We start from the raw sequence: 20,474 nt of genomic DNA, 5'->3' as shown, positions 1-20,474 counted from the left end.
TTGTTTTTTTTAAATTTTATTTATAGTTTGGTGGAATGATCATTTATGTTCGTTTTTTAATCATTTTAATCCTTAAATTTTAACATTTTTTTTTAAAAAAAAAGTCTTATAAATAAGTTTAAACAAACAAATATTTTCAAACAAATCTTAAACTTCATTGGGATGTAAAATGCATCGGCTTTTCCCTAATTTAACGAGTCTCTCTTGTGAGCGTTTATCCCACTTAAATAAAGAAGTCAAATGATGCGATAAATTTTACCTATCTCATCCCACCTTACTCCGCCTTGGTGAGACTCTCTCTCTCTCTCTCTCTCTATATATATATATATATGATTTTTTTATATGCAATTTAATATTTTTATACACATCCTATTATTATCCCAAAATACTTGTATAGTCATATTACTTTCTCTCTTAATGCTAAGTGTCCTCACTTTTCTCCTTTGCCATTTATTTTCATTGGTGCTAATATGTACAACAATTTCACAACAAAACCTTTTTCTTTTTTGAAAATACGAAATATTTTTAACAAACACACGGGAAGAGGGGAGAAGGTTTTAAAGAAACTGACAGTAGTATATATATCCAAAAGACTCTCAATCACAACAAACTTAAATGACAGTGACATTAATCTATCATACGGTTACACCAATGACATCACTTTTCTTTTTATTATCTATCATTACCAACTTGTTATCTAAACATTGTTATGAAAATGTTGTTTTAGCAGCTTTGTTATTATTATTATTTAGGAAAAATTAGGGTAGTTAATCTATGTGATGAGTTTTAATTTGATGAGTTGTAACTTGTAAGACATTGTGAGATTATTGTTGTAGGTTAAAGAGATGGTTGTGGTACGAGTTCGGTTGGAGTATTATATAAGCCACTTCTAAGTTCTAACTAAATTGTAATCACAATGCTCAGTTAGCCATGCTTTCAAGTTTCAACCTCGAAAGCAGCATTATTAATTAATAGGGCAATTATTAACTAATTATTTGACTTTGGAGTCAAGTTAATGCAATTACTGAGTGAGATTAGTTAGCAAATTAGTATCAAAGCCAAAATTTGGAACAATTATCGAGGGCCAGAGGGACGTCGGTGGGAGTTCTATTTGCCTTTATGGGGAGTGATTTGGTAGTTTGAGATCTACCATATAAAAAGTTGACAACCTGTGCCGTTATTTTTTATTGGTTGGGCATAATAAACCAAGCCTTGATGTTTGACTCATGTCTTTTATACCTATTTATATTTCCTTTTATGCCATTTTTATATTTCCTTTGTGATGCTAAATCAATTCTTCATTTCCAATTCCCATTACCTCTCTAATTGATTATGTGATGAATCATGAATAGGAATATTTTTTTATTCATTTAATTTTTGCATAATGTTAGGAATGTTTAATTGGATAATTAAGAAGAAAAAAAATATATTTTATATGGTATTTATTTTGTTTATCACAAATCTAGGAGATAGAATAATAATTTGAGTAATGCTACAGACACAAACTATTTTACAACATTACTCTAATAATTTTTATAAAAAATTGAACTTCACTATTTTTTCCGTATAAATCAAAAGAAATTATTGTAATAGAAATTTGAGTTTTTGGATTCCAAGTTTCCAAGTTCCAACAATATGATATGCACCTCCGTACACCTTTGGTGTGATTATTATTTTACAAGTACGAAATTCTTGTAGGGTGGGTGGCAAGAGCTAAATGCAAATTCTCTGTATCACTTTTTGTGTACCACTTTATATTCCACCAATTACTACTTATTATGTGTATGATTGCTTTCTATTTTAAATTTCAGTTATTTTATAAGGAAAGTAAAATCAAAACATGGTAAGCAGTGATTGGTGGAACATAAAGTGATACAGATGATCTATATTTACAAGAACCGGAGTTCAAGACTCCAGAATAAAGTTTCACACACACATACATTCACTTACATTAAGTTATAATATAATATGCACATGAATTTTCACAATTAATTTTTATTATTTTTATAAAATATTCATATTCATTTCCTAAAAAGTAAGAGTAACCACATCAATAGTTGCATAATCTTGTAAAATAGAAAAAGTAAAACATTTTACACATTTTAATAAAAAAAAAAATCCACATTGGTGGGTGTAAAATTATGCATAAATGCACAATTGCTACAGTAACCGTGCATATATGCATGGTTACTATAGCTCTTGCATATCATTATTTTATACTCCATTCGTTTCATTTAGTTTGTCCTCTATTCCATTTTGGGATGTCCTAAAATATTGTCCTGTTTCTAATAATAAAAGTCATTAATTTACTAATGTTCCTATTATACCCCAATTTAATTTTTAGAACTATTCCATTTGAAAAGAAATTCAATTTTTTGATAAATTTATTTAAGGGTAATTTTGAAAACTAATACATTTTTAAAAGTTAGACAAGGCAATAAATGATGTTCCCTTAAAAAGTTTGACTTTTCAAATAGGACAAATTAAATGGGACGAAGGGAGTATATATTTTTCTCTCACCTCCCTTCCTCCTCCATCTGACTTCTCTCTTTCCCTCTCCTTCTCCCTCTGAACCAGACAAAATTGATTGACTGCCGATAATTGTCCGACCACCACGCAATAGCACCACCCACCACCCACCACCGCAACCTAGCAACACCCACCATCACCACCGCAACCAATCATAGCACCTTATAATTTAACACAAAATTGACCCAAAATCAACATAAAATTAAACTAAAATCAACCCAAAATAAACAAAAACACAAACCAAATTCAAAGGAGAATCACAGTACAATCTTTGCCTCAACCCATAAAACCCGCTTCACCTCGACCCAACTTCATCTCGACCCATTTCACCTCAACCCAAAAAACCCATATTTGGCTCATGGGTGAGATCAATCGAGCTTTCAACCCAAAAAACCAGTGATTCCATCTTATTGCCAATTAGATTGCAAGAGAGAAACGTTGGGGTTTTGGCTGGGTCAGATTGAGAAAAAAAAAAAAAGGTAAAGATTAGTGGTGGGTTGAGGGTGGTTCGAATTGAGAGAGAGGAAGGACGATGATGGTGATGAATGGAGAGAACGGAGGAGAATTAAAGGTAAAAAAATACAAAGAGAATCGAAGAAGGGGAGAATACAGACGACGGAGAAACCAAGACAGGCTAATGAGAGAGAACCGGAGAAATTAAAGGTAAAAAAATAATAAAAAAATAAAAATTTAATTAAAATAAAGTGTAAAATAGATAGATTGATGTGGTTATTTTGTAAAAGTGCTTGTAAAATAGAAAAAGTAGATTAGTAGGTTAAAATAGACCAAAAAAAAAGTTAGACTCATGGATGCGGATGCTCTAAATCTTACATCAAAAATTTTCTCTTATCAATAGCAAACATGTCATCCGTTCCCACCATTTGATCCGAAGACCAAGTAAGATAGGACCCCACATTCACATGTCAAGCACCACAGACAAAAAAAGCTAAAGACTAAAAACTCTTTACGTGTAGGATCTAAATAAGAATAAGATGTCCAATTCCCAGATCACACACAAAGTGAAAGAAAAAAACAACCTTCCTTCACTGCTTGTGCTTCACATACAAGTCAGACACACGCAGTGTGTAAGAGAAGAGAAGAAGAAGTACTACAACGTGTGACTGTGATAAGCCCACAGACACAGAAAGATTATATTCCCACTTCTCTCACTTTGCTCACTTGTTGTTTGTCAAAATGACTGACAGAGTTTACCCTTCTTCCAAGCCCATCGCCAACAACAACAACTCCACCACCCCAATTCCCACGTCCACCACACCGGCCACCGCCGCCACCACCAAACCCCAACAGCAGCAGCCCCGGTACCCTTACCGCCCACAACCCCAGTACGGCAATCACCACCGCCGCCCCAGCCGCCGCCGCAGAATCAACTGCTGTTGTTGCTGCTTTTGGTCGCTCCTTGTTTTGCTCGCATTAGCTCTCCTCTTAGCCATAGCTGGCTCTGCTCTCTACGTCCTCTACCACCCACAAAAGCCACACTTCTCCATCAACTCTCTCCGCATTGCCAAGCTCAACCTCACCGCCGCCACGTCGGACTCTTCCCCCTCAGCCTCCCACCTGAACTCGTTACTTAACCTCACGCTTACCTCCAAAAACCCCAACTCCCACATCGTGTTTTTCTACGACCCTTTCACTCTCACAGCCTTTTCCACCAGCTCCGTACAACTCGCTAATGGGTCTATCCCAGCTTTTGTGAGCAACAAGAACAACGAGACGAGCTTCAGAGCTGTTCTGACCGAGTCAAAGGACTTAGATACGGACTCGACGACCTCTCTGAGATCGGATCTGAAGAGAAAAACAGGGGTGCCCATGAAGGTTCAGATGGACACCGAAGTGAAGGTGAAGATGGGAGGGCTAAACAGCAAGAAGGTGGGGATTAGGGTTACGTGTCAGAATATCAAAGGGGTTGCACCGAAATCCAAGACTCCGTCGGTGGCTTCCGTAGTTGACGCCAAATGTAAGGTAGATCTTCGGATCAAGATCTGGAAATTTACCTTTTAGTTTAGTTATTACATTGTTATTTACTTATTAACCATTTGTCGGTTTGCTTTTTTTTTTTTTTTTTTTCAAATATTTTTTTAAATAATATTTTAATATTTTTTGGGTAATGGGGTTTGTAGACTTTTGAGGGATTTTAATGATGAGGAATGAATTTGAGAAATTTGGGGTTCACAAGAAATTACAAAAGGACAAAGAGAGGCTATAAGACTTAAGATTTCAGATTAGAATTTTTGTTTTGTTAGTACAACTTTTTAGTTTTTAGTTTTTACGGTTTGTTGCTGTAAAAGATTCTGATTTACAGTGGTTATGAATGCATTGTGGTAATACTTTGATAAATTTTTAGGATTCTTTTTGTTACTATTATTATTATTTGTGGGGTTGGATTGTGCATTTGTGCTAATCTATGACAGTTGGGCTTAAGATGCAGTACATTGTTTTGCCTAATCTGGAATGATCAAAATGTATGTGCTTGATTTAGAAATGAGTCATGAAGGTTGATGCCACTTTTATTATGTAAGGCTGGATTGGATACTGCTTATTGCTAAAAGTTGAAAACTGAAAACGTAATTATAAGTAGTGTTGTGGGACCAGTTTTAAAGTTATTTTTGTTGAGAGAGTACTTGTGAACAGTATCATAGGACCCATCATTTTTTAAGCAAAACGCAAAAACACATGTTCAATTACAACAGAATTATTTATTTTTCAATAAAAAAGAGCTCTGTTGTAGTATCACGTGAACTATCATGCCCTTGAAAATTTTAGATCCCTCTATATTATTGTTAATGTAATGATGAATGGTACTCAACTTTTGATATTTATTTTAAAGTTCTTTTTATAATTAAAATGTTTCTCTTTACCACATTTATATCCAAAATTATTTTGTAAAGATTTTTATTGTCTTATATAGTGGATGAAAAATGTTAATGTGGTGTACAAAATTCATTTCAGGTTATAAGCTGTGTCATAAAAAATTACCTTGGTTTCATGAATCATATTTGTTAAATCAATCTTCTAAAAAAAAATGCTAAATCAATATCTTCTAAAAAAAAAAGTTAAATCAACATTCTTTGTCATCAAAACTACCTTGGTTTTATAAATCATATTTGTTAAATCGATATTCTTTATCCATCTGATGACGCTAAGAAATGTTTTTGAAATATTTTAAAGAAAAAGAAAAGTTTGATATAAACCTAAAAAATTCTGAAAAATACAAGTTTGGGGGGGGGGGGGGGGGGGGGGGGGGGCGACGGTTGAACAAAATGCATATAGAGCTACCGACACAACTTCAACTAGAGAGAAAAAAAAGAGAGATTATTTTCAGGATTTATATTTTCTTAATTTCCCTTTTCAGGGAAAAAAACAAAAGGGAATTAATGAGTGTGACTACGTTTGGAAGTATTCATGTTTTTAACATGAACCACTAGAAAAAATGAAATTGGAACAGTTATTGGTAATAGGCTTAATAGCATGAAATTGGAGAAATTATTGGATTCCTCCCCCACCTCTCACTCTGGGTGTGGGCCCTTACGTGGGACTCATAGTGGGGCTCATATCCTTGTGAGATTGGGAATGACTCTTCTCGTTAGGCCTGTTCACGGATCGGTTTGGGTCAGGTTTGTGCCTAATTCAGAACCGACCTGATACCTTCGAGTCTCTCATTTTTGGACCTGTTGTCAACCGGTGAATGAAATCAGTTCGGGTGGTCGGAACTCCTCAGATACCCGTCGATCCTCGGTCGGAGTTGAAAATTTCGAAACTATGCGATATTTTTTCGAAAACCACCAAATATGGTTGAGATTGGGCCGATTTGCAGAGATCTGGTTGGATCTCGAAGAGATCAGGCTGAATCTCGACGAGATCTTGCCGGATCTCGAAGAGATAAGGCTGGATCTCGACTAATCGGAGAAGATGACTGGCAAAACACATCCATCGGTGGAGAGCAACTAATTTTCTTATGTACATACGGTCGGATCGGTTGAGATCTCGGTTTTTATTCTCGTACTCGTCTTTCAAACTGCTGGTATAGGGTTTTAGGGATGAAGACCTGCCATTGACCGTCACCGGCGTCGAGTCGGCTAGTTTTTGGGCCGGGTTGGCTAGGTTGGGCAGTTTGGTCGGGTACTGGGTCTGGTTGGACCCCCTACTTCTCATAAGTGAATGATTTCTCGTGAAATTGGAAAACTTGTGTTTGACATTTGTGGTTGTCATTGCCAAACCAGTCTAACAAAAAAAGTGAATATAAATGACAAATTTTTCTAGGGCTTTATATCAACCGAATTGTTTGAGTTGGGCTTGGAAACAAAATTTGTTTATGTTTATTCATTTAGTAAACTAGTCAAATTCAACTTTAAACATAAGAATATATTAATGAACAAGCTCATGAACATGAGGCTTGATTTGATTGTATTGAAAATTTTACTTGTATATTGTTTAAGTTAGTAAATTGGTTCATATGTATGTTGTTCACGTTCTTAAAATACTAACCAATATGTATATTTATTTACGTGAGAGATGCTATGTCTATAACATTTTTATAACGTTTTCACAACAAATCACAAGTGGTTAGTTGTTATTGGTTCAAATTTGAACCTAACACAAAGATTACTTTTTTGCCTCAACAATAACAACTAGTAACAACTTGTCACTTAGAATTTGTTGTAAAAATGTTGTGGACATATCATTTCTCTTATTTACGTATGTATATTGTTTAAGTTTGTAAATTGTTCAAGCTTAGCTTGTATTTAAAATAAAATTAAATGAACAAGTTTAAAATTTTAATATTTGGCTCGACTCGACTCATTTGCAGTCCTGAATTCGGCCAAGATTACAACCAAATCTTCAAATTTCTTTTTAGCGAAGAAATGAGATAAGAACTATACATGTTTCTGTAAAATAAATAAATAAATAAATAAATAAATATATATATATATATATGTGTGTGTGTGTGTGCGCCATTTCACCTATGAATCGTTGACAAAAATTTTCAATTTATGACTTATTAATTGTTCTACTTGTTGGATGGTTTGTACCCCCAAAAGACACGGGGAAAATCATAGTCATCGAAGTCAGAAGATGAAAACAAAAATGGAGATGACAAGGTCACATGTTTTTTGCTTATTGCTAGAGTGCTCATTCAAAACTGGTGTCAATGGGCTGGCATTGGGGGTCCAGTGGTTCCCAGTTACTTTCGTTCTGTAGAGCTTTGTTTTGTTTTAGTTTCCATTTAGACTCACTGCTCTTGATTCATATAATAGACTTTGGAATGTCCACAAAAAAAAGGTAGGCTTTTGAACACCTTGTTTTGTCTTTACTAACAATAGGGGAAGATATATGGTCTTTATCGCGTTAGTGATGTTCCCAATTAAGCACAGATTATCATCCTAGAATTCAAGGTTAGCATCAAAAGAGATTGGGCTCTAAAGGCAGTTAAAAAGATCATGTCAATCTTCAGTAATAGTCTGACCTAAAGATAGGAGCCCCATTTATCTTGAAGATTATATATATATCTTACTTCATTTCATTTTATATAGTTGCTTGTAAGTCTCGTAGTTGGCTTCAACTTTACATTTGAAATTGGATTTTGATTATGGTTTTAGATCTAATTTCTTTCCTATAGTAGATCAATATCTTTATTATGTTGATTTATTTGATTAGAAATACTAGTTTAGTTAGATGTCTACAATAGTTGAGGATCTTGTGCCAGTATAATAGGACTATGTAAAATGGAACATGATCCTCTTCTTTTCACGATTAAAATTTTATTTCTTAAATCTTTATTTTTATTTTTAGAGTTTCAACTTATGACGTCCGCTCTTGATAATAGTTCTTTATTATCAGACCAAGACACCAATCAGTTTTTGGTGTAGGCGGGAATTGAATTCCAGATCTCTTATATAACTATCAAAGATTTTACCAGCTGAGCTCTTAAATTTAACAATATATGAAATGTTACATCATTTAAAAATATAGTTAAAATGGATGACTACACATATGGTTACGGTATTCCATATATCGATTATTTGTTATATTTAATCTAAGGATATACCAAATACCATTTGTTATACGATATACCACCCTGTTATTATTATTATTATTATTTTTTTGTCTCAACCATTTCATGTAAATCATAACTTAGCAAACCATAAATTGAAAGTCGTTTTGCTAACGTTTCACAAGTCGCAATAATAATCCACCACGTGCTACTTTAGATTTCCATATATAATAGAATGGAATGAATCTTTTGGTTATTTGATTTAATACCGTTACATGTTGTAGAGTTCTGGTAATAGATTGATATTGTGATTTGTAACCCATTAGATATATTAACATTTTTCTCAAAAAAAGATATATGCTAACAAACATTGTACAATTGTTATCATCACTTGATTGATAGCCCCAGATTCTTACTGTTTTAGTTTTTCATTCTATTGGGTTTGGTAACCTGTGAACAGAAATACCATACAGTTGTTATCATCACTACATTTTCTTTCAAAACATCTATAAAATCGTATTAGTTTCTAGCTTGCTATTATTAATCGTGAAATTACTTTTAAAAAAATTAATTGTGAAATTGATGTGTTAAACATAAATATTTACAAAAAATGCTACCTGATGAATCATTGACATTAAAACCAACAACCTCTTTTTTTTAATAAAAAATCATGAGAAATACTTGATTTACTTGAACACATCTGCCAATACATGTTTTCCATATTACATTACTTTGTTCTTGAAGAATCTCGTTTCAAAACTACCTTCTTACTAAAATCGAAAGAGATTAATTTCTATAAGAATGTAGTGTAGTAAAACCCAAGTTTTACTCCTTCAATCTTAATATGTCAAATCATTATATTACATACTAAACAATTAACACAACCACACTCATTCAATTAATACGAAGCCCACTTAAAATAGCGGAATTAGATTTTTCAGGCCCAGTGCAATTAATTTGTTAGAGTATGGGCTTGCAATGTTAACTTCGATACGTTATTATGATCCAATTATGAGATCAGTGGAGTTAGGGCTTTGAGAGTAGTAACAAAAGTACTAAGTAGGGAAATAACACTTCCTCAGGTCTGGCCAAGGAGGCAATGTTCATACAAGAATGTTCAAGTTCTTAATACAAGGTTATGTTCTTAAGTTTCTGCTCTTTTCCTCCAATTTTCCACCTCTTTCTTGGAGGGATTTATTTTCTTTATATAGTTCCTCCCATTGCATCTGAATCCTCCACCTGTATGGCTCAAGGCATTAATTTGGATGCTTGTCCCATCAAAACCCTGCTGGAGGTGGTAGAGTGTGCTGTGACCTGTAAGTTGTGAGATTACTGTTCAAGAATCATTCTTTCATTAATGCGGCTATTTGTGTTGGTACCGTGCATTGAATGCGGAGGTGATGACCACTTTACCCAGATATTTCCTCTCTTCTTTACTTGCACGTCTCTATTGTCTTTTTCGATGACTTGTCCTTTGGTGCAAGTGACCAGCTGAGGAATTCTTGAGGAATGCTCGCTCTTCGGGCTCCTCGGATGTTGAGTCTCTACATCTTTCCTCCTCAGACTCTTATCCACATGTCCAGCCCGGATTGGTGAGCGAATGGGCCTTTTTCCATCCCTGGATTGGGCCCATGGGCTCTATGCTGCATTCGGATCCAGCCTACACACAAATTAAACTATAAAAAAAAATTATAGCTCTATAGTAATAATTTGTGCATCTATAATTTTAGTGTTTATTTTTAAAATATATATCAAATTATGGAGTTTATTGTATAATTATTTTAAAATTTATTACTTATATACCAATTTAAGCTCTCAAATCTAAACCCTTTTAAAAGTAACATTTTTTTTAATCATTAATTAAAATTTCTTGCTTCTTTATTTTTTTCCTTGTTTTCTTATAACTATTTAACATTAAAAAAATTAAAAAGAATATATAATTTTTTTATAATTATTTTCAATGAAGTTAGACATATGCAAATTATATGTAAAATAAAATAAATGCAAGAAAAAAAAAACTGTGAAATAGAAGTATAGATGTACCTAAGCAAATAAGAATGTACACAGATATAATGTAGTTTTTTTTTTTTTTGATGACTTATATGCTTATTTTACTGAAATTTGGTTAAAATATATTCTTTTTATTGATCATTTTAGAAATTTTATTGATAATAAATTAACCATACCTTTTTTTAGAAACAACCACATACACAAGAAAAAAGGATGAGGTTCTAACATAAAGTCACACCACAAACTTCATTCAATATATAACTATGGTAGATAGCTAACGATTAAGATGACAATGAAAGAGGCATGCCCATGAGTATGATGAATATCATTACTAGCAAGCAAAGCTATAAACTATAAAGCCATAGCCACATTATTGCTATCAGAAGACACTTAATTTATATGCATATGCATATGGACACTGATATCTCCAGCAGACTTGATAGAATCAATTGTATCTTGCAACTTCAAACTTTCAATAATATATAACACAAGACTACATAATCAGTATCCAATAAGAAATAAAGGAACTTTCATATTCAATGATACAATACATCAAGCCTACATCAAGGAACACCATTATAACTAAACAAAAAATGAAAAATGTCACTATTCTAGCAAAGATTTTTTTAATGAAAAAAATTATTATGGCTAATTGCTGGCATGGATTGTTGATTCTTGTAGTTCATCTTAGCATCAAAACCAACCGCCTTTTTTCATCATCAAATTTGAGGAGGGGTTTCATATTCTCAGACACATCTGCTGCAGATGGTTGTTGTTTACCATGGTATTCTTCTGCGTGTTGTAGTTGAAAAAGAGATAGAAATCAAACCAACTTTATTAGAGAATTCGAACTCAATACATCCTACCAAAGTCATTCGAACTAATTTGTACCGAATTCGAATTTAAATCAAAAATCACATATTAGAGAATTATATTAATTTCTAACTTGATATTAATAGGTCTGAATTGGCTTCAAAGGGTGGCAGAAAGAAACTCATAACTTTTTAGAGTGAGGAATATCACTTCAAGCTTTTAGTTTCCTCTAATATCTCAATAATTTTTTTGTAAATAAATTGTAATCTCTAGTGTTATATTTAATGGAAAAAATAGAAAGATGATAGGAATGGTGTGATGATCCAATCATACTATATGCGTTTACAAATTTGAAAATTGCATGATATAGTGTTCAATGTAGATAGGCATGTTTTATGGGTATATAACAAATATCATTTTACGAAAACACCAATATTCTTATTATCAATTTCATATTCATATTCATATTTATTTTATTTTTTTGCTCTTTCCTCTGTACATAGTGTGTCATATTTTAAAAACTCATTATTAGCAAATTTGTTTTTGGTATGCCATTTTCGATAAAGTTGGAAGAGAATTTTTCAAATTGTCAAGATCATAAATGGAGTAAGCTTCTCTTTTCCTATATCAAGTTCTTAACTGGGGCTGTCCACGGGTCAGATGGATCGGGTTTAGGGTCAAACCGTCACTCGACCTACTCAAGTTGGGTGAACAAATTTCTCACATGTTGTCGACCGAATGATCGAATGAAACCGTTTGTCTCGGTTCTTCAGTTTGGCAGGTCGAATTCGTTGGGTGATCAGTTTGAAGGAAAAGAACAAAAGAGAGGGAAAAATCAACCAAAGAAAAAACTTGAAAGGGAGAAAGAGATAGAAATCAAACATAAAAATAGCAAAAACAAAATATTTATGTGCTTGGACCGGATATAAGGAGAGAAATGAGAGAAGATAAAAAGAAAAAAGAGATTTTGAAATCATACTTGAGAGAGAGGATACCCAACACATGTTAACAAACAGGAGGTGAAACTCATCGGCAAATAGGAAGTGAAACTCGTCGGCAATGGTCATGGATGGTAGGGAAGAGTCAAGCTACGGTTTGAACTTTAAAGAGAAATTCCGAGATTGGGACCATGAATATGGAGCCATTAATATTATTGTTTTCATTTGGTTATTAACGCTCTGTTTGTTTCAGCATTAATGTTTTCTGAAAAACTGGTCATTTTCCATAAAATATTTTTTGGAAAACTATCTCATTTTCCAGTGTTTGGTAACAATCTTGAAAATGAGTTTGAGAATGATTTCTAGTGTTTGGTATGCACAAATATTTTTTGGAAAACTATCTCATTTTTTTAGAAAACTATCTCATTGTAATTATACCACTGCAATTTTTGTGGCTCTGGAACTCTAAGCATCAATACCAAGTGAATAGAAATACACATATTGCCAAGAAGTGCTTAAGTCTTACCATCCTACACCTTTGTAGCAGATAACTTTCTCAGCTTTATGTGATGATTGAGCATGGCACTTACACTCTTAACCACCAAAATTATGCAATCAATATCCACTAGTAACAATGGCAAACCAATCATTCCATATTAAAATAATTTTTAGCCAACAAAAGGACTAAAAGTTGCTTCTAGATCCACATTCCCATAAAACAAAAGAACTAAAAGTTGAAAACCAATGCCCATTAAAATGATCTTGAAACCTACAAACTAAACGCCAAATAGTTTGATAAATACCAAAATGTCAAATTGTCCAAATAGAAAAGCATAAATTCTAACAAAAATGCACCTACATAATCAAAATTGGCTTAAATAGTTGTCAAAGAAGTTCTGCAGCCATTGTCTACGAAGCTTGTCATTTTTCAACATAAATGACCTTGCTTGTTTTTCATCCCCATTCAAATGGTCAAATGCAGCCGCAAGCATATTTTCTTCAAACCCATCCATCTTCATAACTTCTTCATAAAGACTACCAAAATTTAGCTGATTTTCAGAAATCTTTTCTATTGCAGAGGCAACCGTACCAAGTTGTATAGACAAATCTTGGTAAATAGCATCTTCAATCATAGTAGCATGACTTCGTTTCTTGTGAGACCTTGTTTCATTTGAAGCCACATGTGAGGGATCAACTTGCTTCTTTTTGGATATGTCATCAACATTAGCATCAATAAGCGGAGGTGAGTCATCCAATGCTTCTACACCTATATCACCAACTCCCTTGGAAAAACCTCCTGTAGCCATATCCTTACCCACAACCAAAGCCATCTCATCAAACATCTCAATTTTCTTGTTTAGAAATTGTGCATGATTTGGATGTGCCTGTGTAAAGAAAGGAAAAGAAACAATGAAAAAGAAAAAGAAAGGAAAAGAGTCAAAAACTAATATGAGAGCAATAAGAATAATGAAAAAAATTTTAAACTTTACAATGATATAAACTAAAAAGTTTCTACCTATAAAATAAAAATAATAAAAGTTTCTTACCGCGACTTCTTCATCATACACTGTCCTATCATAGGTGATCATTTTCAAATCATCATTCCATCCAAACCCGCTTTTCTTATTACGAAGTAATGCAATTGTATTCCAATTGGTTTTGAGTGTTTTAAAGCGATGTTCCACATGCTTTGGAGTACATTCAGTCATAAATTTCTCAGTAATTGCTTCAGCTACTTTAGCATATGATGCATGTTTAAATGTGTTGGATTGCTTATTGCCATGAAGAGCCTCATCTGCAAGTATCTCAAGTAATAAATTCTGCATTGGTTGTGGCCACCTGAAGTTGGTCTTGGTGTCCTTGACCTTTTGAGTATCCTTTGTATTTCCCATTGCAATTCTATTACAATGATATTCACAAGAAAAATGAGACAAAAAGGAAAGAAGAATATAAACAATATTTAATACAAAATATGACTTGAGGGTATCCTGAGAAACAAAAATAATTGTAACATAAAAGTTTTGATAATATGAAACCAAAAAAATCCATTACACAACCAACTAATATAAAGAGTGTGAAATCACTCCATAGCATTATAATCCTCCCACATTTTACGACAAATATCATCCCGTTTTTGAACCCATTCTCTATTTTCTTCTTGGACTTCCCTTTGTGATTGTTGGACTCTTCTACTTGTACTGTCATTTGCAAGTGGACTACCACGAAGCCCGTTGCTCATAATTGAGTCTAAAGGGTCAACTCCTATTATATGATTGTGAATTATGCAACAAGCTAAGACTACATTCACTTGTGTTGGGAATGACCAAAAAGGTTCTGCATCTAACACACGGAAACGTTTCTTCAAAACCCCAAAACAACGCTCAATGCTAGTGCGTAAAGAAGAATGGCGAAGATTGAATAATTCTTTGTCATTACTTGTCAGGTTATCACTAAACTCTTTCAAATGGTAACGAACACCACGATAAGGGGATATAATTCCTTTCCGAACTCCATAACCAGCATCACCAAGATAATATTTACCTACACGTCCATAGTCAAAAGGAAAAGAAATCACTCCAAAAGCTATTATCCATATTAAAATCACTTTCTATTCCTATAATACCTTCAGGAATTTTTAATCCCCTTGGCCTAGAGAGTGTGTCATTTAAGACACGTGAATCATGTGCACTTCCTTCCCAACCAGCTAATACATAAGTGAATTTTAAGTCAAAGGTAGCAGCAGCAAGGACATTTTGTGTTGTTCCATCCTTTCGGCCGCGAAACCTTCCTTGCATTTGAATTGGAACAGATGCACGAACATGAGTTCCATCAATAGCTCCCACACAATCCTAATTACGATAAATATAAGTTACATTTATCTAATATCTTTATATGTATATAAAAAAATAAGGAAAATGAAAGCCTTTGTAATTTACCTTGAAATAGGAACTAAACCTGTTGCTATTTCTTATCTCCAAGGGTGTATCTTTGTCAGGCTCTCTAATCATGTGTTTGTATAATTGCAAAACTGCTCTAAGGACATGTCTAAAGTATCGGTGCACTGTCTCAACTGATCTATAAAACCTCCCACCAACAACTTGAAACCTCACATCATGCCCAATAATGTGTAAAAAAATTAATACTTGTTCTTTAATGGACATATGAATGGTCTCTTGAAGTAGATTATTCTCGCTCAAAATTTTACATAGCGCATAAAAAGCAATGGGTCTCATCCTTATATTATGGAGACAATGCGCATCACCTCTACAAAGAATATCATTCATATACGTCTCTCTTTCATACTCTCGATTGACATGAGGTTCTCTAGGCATAACTCTCCTAGATCTTAGTCCTTTCAAAATAACAACACCCACAGCAATAACAGATGTAGCTGCCCCCATTATGGCAGCAGGAAGTGATGGGTTATCCATCTATATTTCCACAAAAAAAAAAAATGATGAGTATAAATTAAATGTGTACTTAAAGAAAGCATTCATATACACAGGTACTTAAAGAAAACAATTCATAAAAAATGACCACTTTAAGTTTGATGAGACTAAACTATAAGGTAACAACATCATCACTCCATGAGTACTAGAAACAATAACTTTTGAGTCTGTTATTAGAGGCTAAAAATTGACAAGGTAATAAATGGTGAAGGAGGGACATTTGCTCTTACTTGTTTTTTTTTAAATTTTTTTCACTTGGGTGAGAACAAGAGTACGAATGGTAGAGGAGTAGAGAATAAAGATGTTCTACCAAACTAGTTCTGCTTTATCTAGCAAACTAATTCTACTAATGATGTTCTACCTGAGATACTAAACAAGTATTACCTTAGTTTGACATGCCCAAGTCAGTTCACAAGAGGCATGGGGTGACAAGTTCTATTTCTGCGAGAGGCAGACTAGAAATCTTAATTTGTTCTAACTTCCAATAGTGATTTTCAGGGTCAGAATAGGTTCATCATGCATACCTTTGTTAATTGAAGTCAAGTTCAAATAAAATCATAAAGCCAATGTTATAAGGCTCTGGTGGCAATGCCATATAAGCTCTAGCTACTTTCTAAGATGACAATCAAGTCTTTTCTTGTGTATTATGTTAGTAGAGTAAAAAAAAAAAAAAATCAGAGATAAAAATAATATTAATTAAAAAAAATCAGAGCTAAAAATAATATTATAAAGTGTGTAGTAAAACTTAGTTCACAGATAATACAATTATAAATGTTCTACCTGAGATGCTCAATTTCCAATTGGCAAATGAGGAACTTTCTCAATACAAGAAGGACAACAACAACAAAAAATAACTCTTTAATAATTTTAATTCCCCAAACATTGAGAGAGGATTCTAATATTACTAATAAAGCACTTCACAATCTGCATAATTCACATCAATAAAAAATAAAAAGCAAGCTCAAAATGCTGCAGACCAAGCAGAAAATTTTAGTTGGTTAAAAGGTAAAGTTAATTTAGAGGTGGTTCCCTCATCCAAAGAATCATCTAAACAACTCATTGATAAAATCTTGAAAAAAAATCCTTCTCTGTAGAGTGACTTCATTAGTCAAGGAGGCAGCAGAGTATGTAAAGGAAGTTAAACTAGTTAGATCAAATAATCAAAGTGATAAAGCCGTTATTGCAAATCAATTGCTCAATTTGAAAGTGATTTGCTTCAATAAAGGCTAATAATTCCAGCAAACATTATGGTTTAACGCTCTGAATTAACGCTGGAGCAAATTGAATTATGGTTTAACGCTTCAAAATTAGAGTATGCAAACATTATGGTTTAACGCCATGTTGAAATCAATTGCTCAACAAACAGAGTGTTAAACCATAATGTATGCTGGACAATGACCCACGAGAAAGCCGTTATTGCAAATCAATTGCTCAATTTGAAAGTGATTTGCTTGTACTTCTGCATGACCCACAGAGAACTCAGAAACATAGGACTCGAAAGAACTGTCATATCCCAAGAAAGTAGTATCAAAGTGATAAAAAAAGGAACCAAGATTAACTCTGATGCTTCCAACTGGCCAGTTTCTCACCACTAACAAGAACCAAACATGGACTTTGACCTCCAATTATTAAGACCTATATGGCCAATGTCACATACCAGAAAGAATGCTCAATCTTCTTCTGTTTTTATCATTTAATAATATAAAAATAGTATGACAGTTCTTTGCCCATAAGCGTATCTACTAGATCAAAGCAAAAGTTTGCCCATAAGTTTTCAACTCAAACTACCCACACCCCACAACAAATACCGAAGCAAACTATAAAATTGGGGGTTTTGTACAGAAGAACGAAATATTACCAGTGCAAGGAAGAGTTGCTGACCGTGAGAGATAGATAGAGAGAGACCTGTGAAAAGAGGAGAGACCAGAGTGGGAGAGACAGTGAGAATAAGAAAGGAGAGAAAAAGCAAAGAGAATGAGAAAATTGAAAGCCTACCTTGAGACTGTGATACAGAGTAGGCGCCAAAAATAGTTGTTTCCCGCGGCTAGAGAGAGTAAAGAAAAAGAAAATATTTATAGGAGAGATGTGATGGCTAAGAGAGAGATCGTTTTCCGAAAAAAAAAATTGGAAAACATTCCATAGAAAATAAACCTTATTTTTATTAGGGTTTTTCATTGACTAAAGATAGTTTTCCGTTGACTAAATTTTTTTTATGCTACCAAACACTGGAAAATGTGAAAAACTATCTATATAGATAGTTTTCCAGCGAAACAAACAGAGCGTAAGATGATTTTGCATTAAACCCAACAACTAAAATAGGACAGCCATTAATGCTCATGTGAATAGCTATTGCCTAACATTGATTCAAAGTTCAAAGTGACGTGAATAGCTACTGCCTACTAACATTGATTCAAACCATTTTTTTATAGTTAATTTTGTGGTGAAAAGCTATTGGCGTTGAATAGCTACTGACATAACCAGAAAAAATTTATAGTTAATTTGTGGTGAATAGCTATATTAGGAGTGTGCAAAAAACCGACGAACCGAAAAAATTAGTCGAAACCGACCGAATCGATGTCAAAATTTCAGTTCGATTTCGGTGCGGTGCGGTTTGGTTCGATTTCATTTTTAAAAAACTGAAATTTTCAGTTTCGATCTCGGTGTTGGATTTTTTTACCTCGAAACCGAATCAAACGGATTGAAATATATATATATATATATATATGTAATTTTAGAAAATAACTGGTCAGTGGCTTAGTGGTATACTCCTTATGGTTTGCCTTGCTGATCCCAGGTTCAAGCCTTCGCGCGGGACGTGGGTTCTTTTTTAGCTATTTAATTCTTTAAAACCTTAGACTGTATAATGGCGGAAATAACCCCTATTATTTTCTTCCCTTTTCTTTTCTTCAGCCGCCCCCTTCACCAACTCTATTTCTCAATTTTTTCTATCTCTTTCTACCTTTCTCTCTCGTTCTCGCTTCAGTTGACACACACACACACAGCAAAATGGAAGAAGAAGCTTTCTCAAGCTTTCTTCACTCAAATTCTTCGGTCTCTCTGACTCTCTCTCTCTCTCTCTCCGAGTTTCATCTCTTCGCTTCAGATTGATGAAGATGAGATCTCTACTTCCCTTTTCTTTCGAATATCTGAGATTCTCATATAATCGGTGAGTTTTTTTTTTTACACTTTAGGCTGTGTTTGATTTGTTTTGTTTATACTGTTATTTATCGATTCTGAGTGTGATTTTATATGCTTTGAACCCTCTCTCTTTTTTGTATTTTGGGTTTTATTCAATACTAAATCAATGATATTTTCTGTGAATCTATGATTGTGATTTTGAGTTGTTATTTTCTTATTGAAAAATCGATAACCTCATGTGATGTTGAGTTGTTTTTTTTCTTTTTGTGATTGTGAATCTATGATGTTGACTGAAACCGAAACAAACCGAAACCGACGGTGTTTCAACTATTTCGGTCGGTTTCGGTTGACAACTTTGGAAACCGAAAATTTCGGTTTCGGTTGGCCAGTTAAAAAAAAACTGATCGAAACTGAACCGAAACACCCCTAGCTACTGTGACACGACAAAACAAAAAAGTCTATTCTATCATGGAGAAACTTAGAGCTTGTTTCGATTGGATGAAAACTGAGTGATATCACTCAGTTTTCATGATTCATCATCCAAAACAAGTGGGTCCCACAGAGGAGTAGTTGTTTAAATGAGTTTCCAGTCATTGTTTTCATGACTCAGTCACTCAAAAAACTGGATCATGGTCATGGAAAATGAAAACAAGTTTCACCTGTTTTCATCACTCAAAATTTGATTTTCAATGGCATGTTCATAAATAGGAGGAGATTGTGGGCCCCAAAAGCCAGTCACATCCCACTGATCACTCTCTCTGTTCTTTTTTTTTTTTCCTTTCTTTCTCCACTTTTCTTTCTTTCTCCCTTCTTCTTTTTGTTCTTTCTTTTTTGTTCTTCTCCCACCGGTCACTCACACATCGACCCAAGCTGAGAGATCATCGGCGTCGATCTTCTATCATATGCCGAAAAGCTCCTCGCCGATATCCGATCTTCGATCTCTGATCTTCGACCTCCGATCTCTGATCTTCGACCTCCAATCTTCGATCTTCGACCTCCGATCTGGAAGCTCGTTTTTTATCTGGAAGCTCATTTTTTTTTCTTTGTTTGGTGGTGTTTCATAAATAAGTATGAATGAAGGTTTGAGTTTTTGTGTATGAATGGTGTATCACAGTTTTTAAAATTGTGAATGGACTTTTTGTGTTAATCTGTGATTGTGGTGGTGGCAAAATGAAATGTGCAGTGAAGAAAATGGTGGGAGATGAGGATGAGGTAGGTAGCTAACAACAGTCTCTGACTATTGCTTAGGTGTGGGTCCCACAAATGGTAAAAAAATTTGAGTGATGAAAAGTTGAGAATATGTGCCAAACGGGTGGATTAGGAAATTTGAGAATTTTAAGTGATAAGTAATGAGTGATGGGTGATGAAAACTAAGTGATGAGTGATGAGTGACCATTTTTTTTAATTATGCAGATGGAGTAGTAGTTTCGGTCAAGTCGGTTGCGACTGTTTTCAAACTTTTAAACTGTCACTCGAATCGAAACTTTGGTTTTTTTAATAGTTAGACCCGCATACAACAAACTTAGGTATCTGGAATCGACTGTTTGGCTTCGGGTCGGGTGGGTTTAGTTGAGTTGGTCGGGTCAT

General features: G+C 33.9%; 2 protein-coding genes across 2 annotated transcripts; one reads left to right on the top strand and one right to left on the bottom strand.

The window, feature by feature from the left end:
* Nucleotides 1-3,517: 3,517 nt before the first annotated feature.
* On the top strand, nt 3,518-4,884 carry LOC142634211 (NDR1/HIN1-like protein 26). The gene has a single exon (XM_075808505.1). The coding sequence runs from the start codon at nt 3,724-3,726 to the stop codon at nt 4,546-4,548; it is 825 nt and encodes a 274-aa protein (XP_075664620.1). The 5' UTR covers nt 3,518-3,723; the 3' UTR covers nt 4,549-4,884.
* Nucleotides 4,885-13,113: 8,229 nt separating this feature from the next.
* On the bottom strand, nt 13,114-14,270 carry LOC142639131 (uncharacterized). The gene is made up of 2 exons (XM_075813244.1): nt 13,848-14,270; nt 13,114-13,685 (listed from the first exon to the last, which is right to left on the bottom strand). The coding sequence occupies exons 1-2, from the start codon at nt 14,190-14,192 to the stop codon at nt 13,164-13,166; spliced, it is 867 nt and encodes a 288-aa protein (XP_075669359.1). The 5' UTR covers nt 14,193-14,270; the 3' UTR covers nt 13,114-13,163.
* Between the last annotated feature and the right edge of the window lie 6,204 nt (nt 14,271-20,474).

The sequence above is a fragment of the Castanea sativa genome, chromosome 1 (genome assembly GCF_040712315.1).
Source record: "Castanea sativa cultivar Marrone di Chiusa Pesio chromosome 1, ASM4071231v1".
NCBI classification, from domain to species: domain Eukaryota; kingdom Viridiplantae; phylum Streptophyta; class Magnoliopsida; order Fagales; family Fagaceae; genus Castanea; species Castanea sativa.
Note: the sequence above shows the minus strand (reverse complement) of the source record. Positions and strands in the feature narration are given on the sequence as shown.